General features: G+C 41.2%; 1 protein-coding gene across 1 annotated transcript; it reads left to right on the top strand.

The window, feature by feature from the left end:
• The first annotated feature begins 1147 nt into the window (after positions 1–1147).
• Positions 1148–10529, top strand: si:ch211-252f13.5. Its single transcript, XM_034137183.1, has 6 exons — positions 1148–2388; positions 2765–2970; positions 3358–3528; positions 5076–5228; positions 7381–7447; positions 7656–10529. Exons 1-6 carry the CDS (start codon positions 1719–1721, stop codon positions 9230–9232), a joined length of 2844 nt encoding a protein of 947 aa, XP_033993074.1. The 5' UTR covers positions 1148–1718; the 3' UTR covers positions 9233–10529.
• Positions 10530–11168: the final 639 nt, after the last annotated feature.

The following is an 11168-nucleotide window of genomic DNA, read 5'->3' as shown; positions in this document are numbered from 1 at the left end:
AATTTATTCATTGCTATCGGGATGTTAAGAGCATTCCATGGAATATAACAAGTGTTTCTGAGGTGAATTACCTACCCTACCTTTAAAGAAACATTATTGACTGATACATTTCGTTTGGTTGTTCGAGTTAGTGAGCTCATATGCATGACTTTTTAGGGTTCTACAACTAAATTGAGTCACCCTTAACATTTTTGGCCCTGGCTGCAGTTTATGTAGAATATTATAGCAAAGTTGATGGGTCAGCAGATAGAGCAAGAAATTGATAGTAGCATCCCTATAAATATTGCAAACAATAAAAGAAATGGGTGAGGTCCCAACAAGAACAGTAATGTTCTTACTGTCTCTTTACCAGTGGGCTGTTGGTTATTTTGAAATATATTTTTTACAATAATATTTTTTTGTTTTGCAGTACAATGTGCTTCACAGATGGAAAAAAATGAAATAAATATGTCTTGTTTAAAAAAGGGATATATATATGAGATAGAAAAACAAATGAAAAGACTAAAATACATACATATACATACGTAAAAAGTAGGTGATCTGAAAATAACCTATTTTCTCCTATCCCATAATCCTATTCCGGAGTCTTCTTAAGTACAGAGTACATGTCGGTATAGCTTCCCTCAGAACCATGTGAGGTCCCTCTTTAGCTTAAGTGGGTAAATGAGTAACCATGTCTAAGAGCGACCCTGCGTTCACCTGCTGCTGGTGCACATGTGTGTGTACCCTTCCTTAAACGGTCTTAAAGAAAACCCAAAGGTCCCGACTCAACATATACATGAAGTGTGTGTTTATAAGCCGATGATTTATTATAAACTACTTCTGAGAGATGGAGGACATGAGTAAAGACTTGGTTATATTCAGTTTGTGTTTGTGTGAGTTCCATTTTGCCCTAAAGATAAGACAAGGAGGAAACATTTAAGTGTTTCTAATGTGGGTACAGGCTTTAATCAAGGCCAGGTGGGGTCAGTGAAGGGAAATGAGAGTGGCAAGAAAGTGTAATAAAGTACACATTTTACAGGAGAGGCAGAATTGACTTCACAATATCATAGGGTCCCACTACTGCACTCTAATCTAGTAGAAGAGATCAAAGCTTGGGTGCCATATAAAGCACAGATTTTATTTCTCACAGTGCTTGTTAAAAACCCACAGGGTTGATCCTGTCATCAAAATGAATGAAATAAAAGGAAAAAAAGCTAATTTCCCTTTGAAATATATTTGTAAAAAAAAAAACTTTTAACTAAATATTTGTGATTCCACTGGACCATTTGGAACTTCTTACTAACTCCTGCTCCAAAGCTGCTTATAAATGAACCACAGGAGTGTGAGAATAAAAACAACATTAGAATCGAAAGTCCAAATATGTACCACATGCACAGCTTCAATAGGAGTGACTGTGCAGAGTGGTATGTCCGGGAAAGCTACGGGTTAATTTAAGACTAGAAGCAAAGCCTGTTGCCAATTAGGAGCAGTGAGCGCCACATGTGGGCTAGACGACGTAGCTATCTCCAGAAGGGGCAAAGGGGGCAGAAACCGCACTGCGCGCAATGGGGACAAGCTAAAAGTCTGTGGAACCACTTGTTCGACATCAATTGGAACCTACGTGGATAATTACTCATTTAAGGGATTTTTCTCTCTCTCAAGACATGAACAAACAGGAGTGAAGGATTGGTGCGCAAAAAGGGCTTGATTACGTTTGTACCTTTCAGTATTGCAACATGGCGCGTGTTTCTACCTTATTTTTACTCTGTGTAACATCTTTGTTTAATCGGGCTGCGAGCGTACCTGAGATTTGCCGGGGCGCGCGCTGCTTTTCTGGCCAGGACTGGAGCAGACCGTGCGTCGGAGCGCACTGCCAAAGGCGCACGGAGGCAGCGGCACCCAGGAGACAGAATCCCCACTCTGCACAGTCCAGACAGGGACATGTGTACCCGAGTTACCAACAGGATGGTCATTTTAGTCACCACCAAGCCCAGAGCGCGCCTTTATCCCCGTACACCATTAGCCAACCTCAGCAGGGAGGCTTTGCGCAGCCAGCAGGGACGGATGGCATAAGGAGGACTAACCCCAGGACCATCACGGCGGAGGTGTTCCATCCTGGCTGCGTCGGTGGGTCATGTCCGACGTCTGTCTCTCATCGTCCCACGGGTGATGACGGTGCAACGCATGGGTGCAAAGGGATCGGATGTAAACTTCCCCTCCGGATGCGCCAGATGCCCAAGCCTTGCGTCGGGGAAGGATGCGGGACGCATGGAGGAGACGACGGGAGAGGAGGGCACTCGTCCCCGGTTCATGTGACAGACAGAGCGGCGCAGTTTCTGGATGAGCTTCCAGACGTTGGGACGGATCGTGGTGCATGGATACAGTTGACATGTGACATGAAACCAGGTCAGTGTCAGCCTGGGAGGAATCTGCCAAAAAGCTACATTTTAGATAAAGAAATCTAAGTGAAGTTGCAGCTTTCTCAGTGAGAAATAAAAACCACTTGAAGTAGCAAACTTTACGATTTCAGTCCTGATTGATTTAGAATGTCTAATTTAATAAAACAATCCACATTGTTTTAGAGTCAAGCAGTATTTTGCAAAGTTTTCAAAATCGTATGCATATTTAAATGTTATTGTGTGTATACAATGGGGAAAAACTCCCCAGAATAATGGTAGACACCAGATTTGTAATACTGCAAATATAAAAATGTAGCATTTCATCACCATTGTGTAACCTCCTTCTGCGATATATGTACTATAGTTGTTTTTCTCTGCCATAGGCAACAATGAGCTTCCCTCTGAGGACGCTCTTGTGCTGCAGCTGTCCCTGTCTAAGAGCCAGGAGAAGCTGGTTGAGGCCCTCAGGGGCCAGCAGGACGAGGTCAAGGAGCTGCAGAGGCTCCTCAGCGAGCAGCAGGGGACGCTGGTGAACCAGCAGAGAGAAATACTGGAGCAGCAGAGGAGGATGTACGAACAGATGGAGCAAGTACGGCCTCTGTGATCGATGATGAAAAAGAAGATGTTGATAGTTTGTGGTTTTGTTATTAGGCTGTGATTATAGCATTGAACAATTACTAAGAAGAGGTGGATGGAAAACATCTGACATGCAGAAGTTTTATTTTGTTGGATCATGACAGATGACCTCCCTATGGAGGAGCTTTACCATAATGTGGAGCAGAGGAAGAGAATGGTCTGCACCTCAAACTAGAACAATTGGGACAATTATAAGCAGAGCAGACTAATGGGGTTGCCTGGAATAAATAATCATAGTGTTTAATTTGTGTATTCATCTTGGCGAACACACAAGTCCTGGTGATTATTATCATGATCATACTAAAAAGAAATGTGCACTTTTATTTGTTTCTACTTCCAGGTTAAAGCCCAGTACAACATAATGATGGACAGCATCAAACAAACATCTTTCCCGAGCCTCCAGGCGGAGATGGACAGTCACATGGAAAGCATGAACGGGCAGGTTCGAGCCCACCAAGCTCAGCAGGCGCTCTCTCTGCACAAGGTGGACATGGAGGCCAGCGTGATGGAGGTGAGATGCAGGATAAATCAGGCATCGAGGGTTACTAACGGTCCTGTATACACTGCTTTGGTGAAAAAAAGACAACAGTTCTTCACAAAGAAGTAACACTCCTCTCTCTGTATTTGGTCCATTCTGGGACTTGAACCAGTCACAAGTCAAGTCTCTACAGACTACTTTCTATACAGCTACTGTCAACCTGTATCAGATGTTTACATCATCAGACAAACTAAAAACCCTGGGTTAAAAGTTATTTGTACTTGAATGTACAATACAGTAATGTACAATTGGCTTTACTTACATGCCAGCCATTGTTTTGCAAGAAAATCTAAATTTTTGGTTTCAAATTCTTAAAGGTCCTCTATTATACTGTTTTTAATCAATATATTACAGGTCTCAGATATATACAAAACATGTCTCTGAAGTGTTTGGATATAAATACCAAACAGATCATGCATTGTAGCATCCCATAATCCCCTCTGTTTCAGCCCTGTTTCAAAAGTGCTGATTCTCTGCCTGTTACTTTAGATGAAAATAAGGAGCCACTCCCCACGCCCCTCTGCGAGATATTTTGTTGAAAAGAACACAATAGTGCTCTTAAAACCTGTACTGACTTTAACTCATTCTCTTATGGTGCAAAAAAAAAAATGATATTAAGCAACCAGTCATGCCAACATTATTTACACTCTAATCTGAGTTTTTCAATTGTAACTGTATTGTAATATTATATTTGAACTGTACTATGTATTATTTATTGACCTGTAATTAAATCTTGTTTTATAATTGTTTGTGTGATAGAGATTATGTAATGTTTTTAGTGTTTGTTGATTGTTATGTACCTGCCTGAGGACTGCAGATGGAAATGAGCTATTAGCTATAATCTGGCATAATTCATATCTTCTCTTTTCTGAGACTAATGTATTTGTATGAATGGTCCTTGTTGAAATAAATACATAATAGGAGGAGATTCAGGTGATAAGGTGGGCGGCAGTTACCTTGGTTGGTTATTGGCTAATGGTTACACAAGCCAATAAATCGTTATGACATCATAAAGTGGCCAAAATCTGATCAGCTCATTTTCAGACTGGTTTTTATATAAATGGATCAGGACAAAAAGAGAGAGAATCTTTTTTCAGGGGACACATGTTGATGTAAAAGAGACATGAAAAAGTGGATTTTGCATAATAGGTGACCTTTAAAAGATCTTCTGCGAAAGCACAAACTACACCATAGAAGAATCTGGAGTAATAATATAAATGAATATACCTTCTACAAACTTACTTCTACAAAATGTTAAAATATTTCGACTAGTTAAAATATAAGCAACATCTGACATCTGGTTAGCCTCTCTGTGTATCCTACTTTGAAAAAGAAGTAGAAGAAGAAGAAGAAGACATACTTTATTAATCCCTCACAGGGAAATGTCTTTCTCCACTCTGTTGTGTTTACACACATTACACATACAGGGAGTATATACATGCTCAAACACAGAGGATATACATGCACATTTGTATGATTTGACTGGCTGTGATGTTTAATCATTTATTCATTGCTTACAGGTGGGGCGCCCCCTGATGGCTTGTGGGAGTTGCGATCCTGAGGAGTACTGCAGCTTCATCAGCGGTCATCCTCACTGTGAGAAATGTACCGTCTGTCCCGCCGGCTTCTTCCTGGTCGCACAGTGTTCAATCCACGCTGACAGAATCTGCCAGGTAAGCATTATCATCTTTATACATAAAATGTAGGCCTGTTATTATAACTTATTTTGTTGGATGATATATCGTCCAAGAAACATGCAATATGATAAATTATATTTTTTTCATTTAATGGTCTTTATTTTACACTGATTATATGAATGCAAGTACTCCTTCTCAAAAAGCAATACATCCATGAGAATATTCACACATTTCAATAATCAAAATGTACTTAAATTAAATATAGGGTTAGGGTTAGGGTTAGGGTTGTGGCTATAAACACATAATCAAAACAATATATGACAGATGAAAATCTCGTTGATAATTCTGCATCATGCTGGCGAAAATGTTGGGGACATTCTTTTGTTAACTTGCACAAATGTAAACACAACGGGCAATATTATGTCTGCAAAAAGGATCAAGGTCATGTCCATAGATGGTATGATAAGACTATTATGTACATCATTTGTACTATAGGTTGATAATGTTAGTATTGTCATAGACTTGCAATTCAACTATGACAAATACATTAACCTGTTACGCACCGCCCCCCCCGGTACCGGGCGGATAAACGCGTCATTTGCAGGAAACAACGTCTAAGGAATCTTAATATTTAATAAACTATGAATGTTTTATATCCATGTAACGGGAAGAAACTCAGCTAACTGATCTTTTTAATTTTTTTTCTCCAAAAAAACCCCACAATGCTAACACTCAGCCTCTGAATTAGCCACGAGCGAAAAATGTAACCTATCACTGCAGCTAAACTCACTCATAACTCCCTTATTACTTATCCTAGATGCACAGCCAACCCATCGATTAGCATCTCCTGGAGACACAGAATCTGGGGGTGCCCACCTCAACACTCAGTGATAAACATTTGCGACGCTATAAACAAAAGCGTACATCAGAACATGTGGAGCTAGGTAGCTAGAAACGCTAACATGGCTTACCTTGGTCAAAACTGGTCTTCAATGGCAATAAAACGATAAAAAAACGATGCTGCAGTTAATCCATAGGTTAATTCAATGTGTCTGTGTCCTCTTTGAAATGATTTCTGATAATCCATAAGCATTAAAACTGCTTTTCCGTTTCCAAATGTCAGAGCGAGAGATCGGTCCACTCTGATGCAAAATGTATGCGCGAAGCCCCCACCTCTTCTCTTCACAACGTGTGTGTGTGGGAGACCCCCCCTTCGATTATATTGGCTCTAACGGTCAGAAAGAGGTGTCAACCATCAAAATCGACCAAGGGGGGCCAGAGATATGGAAAAAAAAACATTTTCACCCAAATCACCTCAGAGGTGGGGTGGTTTTGGCTAAACCTCTCTAAAAAGGTCAAATGTCACTTGTGTTGCATCAATCTTGATACAGGGTACTTATTATATGTTGTACTTTGGATTCCTAAAGCTTTTAGTCTACTAACCCATCATCCAAGGGTAGTTTTCACTATCTGTAAAAAATAATTTTTGGACGGACACTATCATTTACAGTTTTTTACTATGTAAAATCTGAATTTTCTTTAAAATAAAAAACATCTATATTGATTCTGACACTTCTACATCCAACTCACAGATGTAACCTTGCTTTGATAAAAGAAATTATTCATATAACCCTTTTAGAAGTTAAGTTGTAGTCATTTGTTTTGGGCATGTCATTTTCGAGCCTGAAACATGAAAAACAGGCTTGGTGCTTAACAGGTTAAGGATGTGGTCACACATGCACAGAATTAACGATTGCCCCCTGTTCAATTACACTGTCTATGAGACGAAAAAACATTTGCGAGGAAAAAGTGCCTCTTCGCTTCACATTGAGTCCAACTTTATAGCATGGGAAGCAAAACAAAGCTTGTGTCGGCGGGTGTTTTACCACTAAATTCTCTCTGAAGTAGAATTGTCATAAAAGACAGAAGAAAAAACAAATAACGAACAAAAAAGCAAGAAACTTTTGTCTGTGTAATAGTTTGGGTTTGTGGAATTTACTCTGTAAAACAATTCCTGCCTCTCCAGAATAGTTGGTTCTGAGGGATGTTAATGCCAAACAAAACAATAAAGTTGTGGCCGGAAAACTTAAACAATGAGCTGACTGATGGGGAACCACAGAGTAGGGTGACTGAGTAATTACCATAGATGTTTTAACATTGAAAGTGTTGATTTTTGTTGTCATTACAGGACAGAGATGAATGCCTTGAAATATCTGATCTGTGTGGAGATCGACAGAAGTGTCTCAACACTCCAGGTAACATTAATTACTATCTAACCCTAACCCTAACCCTAACTTTTGTAAAGAGTCTACATTATATTACAACAAAAAGGTCTCTAAAACATTCCTACATTGGCCTTCTTTTCCATTTGCTGGACTAAAATAATGATTATTCATCATAACTAGAGACAGTGCTTTTAGAATAAAATGTTCAACCATCATGTCTTTGTTTCTCTATCGTCAGGTGGCTTCAGGTGCCAGAGCATGACGGAGCGTGATGGCAACTCAGGAATGTGCGGCCATGACTACTTCTACCACTCGGACATGGATGAGTGTCAGGCCTGCAATGAGTGTGATGGAGATCCCGTTGCTTCCCCTTGTACCTTCACTGCAGACTCCATCTGCTCTGGCCCTGTTCCTGCTGGTGACAACGCGCTCTCTCTATCCTGGGCTGGAGATGTAAGTCTGCCTGGCGCAAAAGGCAACTTCCTGGCTCATGCCTTCCCTAGCGTGCAGCTTCAAATAAAAGGAAGAGGCGACGGAGTGCTACTGTCCGCCGAAGAAGGCCGTCTGGTGCTCAGGCAGCACGGTCTGGTCTGGCTTGATGAGAACCTCTCGGTAAGCCACGGTTGCCGTAGCTTCATCCAGTTGTGCCTACGTATGAACAACACAGACAGCTCTGAAGGTCGTGACCTCAGTGGCATTAGGGTAGAGCAGCGGGAAGAAAAGTCCCTCCAGAGTGTCAGCATCAGCGGGGTAGCAGAAGTCGCCCCAGGTAACAAGATATCCCTCTTCCTCCGGAGTGCCAGCAACCACTGTAACCAAAGCAACGATGGTCTGCAGCTGTACGAGCCTTCAGCAGCTTCACTCAGTCTTCTCTGGCTCTCACATGACACCGGGGCTGTTGCCATGACAGCACAGGCAATGGTGTCCGCACACTACCATACCAACTATCGCCCGGTGTTCCGCACCAGCTCCACGTCTGACCCTTACGTTGTGGGGCTGACTCATGATGGCCGAGGGATTCGTTTAGCAGAAAGTGGCACCGTGCGGTTCGTATTTCAGCAGGCGTTGTACTCCATGGGCCAGGCGTGTGTGAGTGAGGGCTTCCAACTGTTAGCGTACCTGAACCGTAACGGAACCAGCTCTGAGTTGGGGCGTTCCTTCAAACCAGGCGTCCACTATCGAGACACGTCCTTATCTCTGACAGGAGTGGCTAAAGTTGGCTCTGGGGACACCCTAGGTTTTGAGATCCTCTCTCCTGCTCAGTGCAATGTACGCTTCTTTGGAGACGAGACCGGCATCAGTATCCTCAGCTTGGTTTGGGTCCCTGCTGCTCTGTCTTCCTCTCTGACGGCATCAGTGTCCAACACCGGCCTACCGTCAGGAGCAGTCCGGAACAAGCCGCTGTTCTTCCGCCAGACCAGTGCTCAGGTTTCTCAGATGGGGCTGTTAGGGAAAGGTCCAACAGATCAAAAGCGAGATTTTGTTTTCAAGGAGAGCGGCACAGTCAGTATGGCTATGGACCTCAAACTCATTCATTCCTGCAACCTGGTCAAGGTGACTCTTTTAAAGCGTAACGATCCGGATGGGTCAGGAGGAGGCCGAGAGGCGGAGGGAGTGCGACCCGTCCCTCTGGCCCAGCAGGTGGCCGGTCAGATGCCTGAGGGAAGTAATTGGGCCAGTGTTAGCCTGCGGACCTCCTTCCAGGTTCATAACGGTACAGCTGTGTTCTTCACACTTGACTGTGTACGCGGACGAGTCAACCAGATCAGCTACCAAACAGGAAGTGGAGTGTCGATCCTCTGGGTAGCAGCGTAACATCAGAGAGACAAAGCTTCACCATGTTGTTCCAGTTCAGTAGAAGCTAAGCCATTTATATGATGGACATTTTTGATTAGTTTGATTTAATAGGCATACAGTAGTTAGATTGTTTGGGAAAGACGCTTATTTACTTTCTTATGGGGAGTTACATGAGATTATCTATATCATTCTTATATCTGTCTGATAAATATCAAGCTACTGCCAGCAGCTTGATAGCTTAAGCACTAGCCCGGCTCAGTCCAAAGGTAAGAATACCTTTGAGAATACAGGTAAAAATGTGCTTATTAGCACTTTTACAATCTTGAAACCCACTGGATATCGGTCTGACTATCGATCTGGCTATTTCTCGGAGAGACCAGTGTAGCCAACAGATACAGTGTCTTGCCAACTTACCCTTTCTGCACTACACCTTGTTTACAGTCAGATAAGCATCTTCAGATGCAAGACTGCAGTTGAGAGAGCCAAATTGTATGACTCAATTGTGTCACAAGAAGCCAGTTTATAAGCTAACTTTAAGCTAAAACAAAAACGAAATTGTTGCCAGGTGTCTGCAGATGGTTTCTGAAATTGCATTTTGGCAAATACATTCTGCTTTTTTATTCTCCAATTGAACTGTTTACCTGCAATTCAGGACCATTTTATATCTTCTCATCTAACTTTTGTTAAGAGAATAAATAGGCTATTTCCAAAACGTTGAACTGTTGCTTGAAGCTGCTTGATTTTGTAGTGAGTAGCCTACAGCTCATTTGATTTTTATTTGTATTTTGTGCAAAAAAAGTAGCATTACTCATCAACCTTATTTATATCAATGCAAGTTTAAGTGTAATTATTTCTACAGAAGTAATTGATGGCTCTAAACTATTTTCTCACACTTCCGAAATTGTATTTGCTGTATTTCTCTCTCTCTTTATTTATGTAATAATGTTACTCTGTTGACTCTAATAGATCTTCAGCTCATTCCCACTGTGGCTACAGCATTGTTTGCTGTCACTAAAAGCAGTTAGCTGCTGGTTTCACTCAGGAGAGTGTTTTTTAAGAGCATGTGTTTCATGTTAGCCACCATTTTCTAATGTGAATATCTACTGCATGCCCTGTTTAATGACCACTTTTCTGCATATTATGGACTTAAAGACAATCATATGTTTCACTAAGGCCAGGTGTAACTGTCCTGGAGAGATAGTATACTATCTTCATTATTTACACCGTAAGATATAGTTAATGTTTACTCAAAGCAAACTGTAATAAAGTGTATATTTGATGTTTTATTTGAAATCCAATAAATTGTTTTGCCAGATTTTGTGTTGCTGTCTCTGTGTAAGAACCAGGGTCTGAGAAGTAAAGCCATTGCGGAAGTGACTTGAAATGAACTGGAAGGGGCCGCTTTAACTGTACGCTAAAGCAGGTCAGATTGAATAGAGGACTCTGAGAAAATGAGCATACTTTATATTTTGTGCACCTTTTTTATCTGTTTGACAAACTCAACCACTAGTCTAAGAAAATGGGCCTGGAGTCTAACTCATCATGTATCCTCTGACTTGTACAACCCTAACAACTTTAACAATCCTTTTTATTTTTGTCAAAGCAGAATCTGAATTTCAACAAAAGATTAATACAAAATATATATTTCCTCTTTAGTAGTTTGTAGTTATAGTACTTAACTGTACAAAACAAGCAATTTGACTAATCACTATGCAAAGATGCAAGCTAAAGCTAAAAGTAGTTAAAATAGTAGCACATGTATTTAACTACCACCCAGCACTAAGCTAATGTTATGTAATGTTAGGGAAGTTGTACCGCTGGGACTGACATAGCTGAGTAGTTGTTTTTAAGACTTTCATCTACTTGCTCCATGCTAATTCTACTGATACTATAATCAAGCATTGACCTTTATTAGCAAGCTTTAGCATTAGCTTTTAAAGTATTTGGCTAATTA

The sequence above is a fragment of the Trematomus bernacchii genome, unplaced genomic scaffold (genome assembly GCF_902827165.1).
Source record: "Trematomus bernacchii unplaced genomic scaffold, fTreBer1.1, whole genome shotgun sequence".
NCBI lineage: Eukaryota > Metazoa > Chordata > Actinopteri > Perciformes > Nototheniidae > Trematomus > Trematomus bernacchii.
The sequence above is the reverse complement of the archived record's forward strand: the minus strand, read 5'-3'. Positions and strand labels throughout refer to the sequence as shown.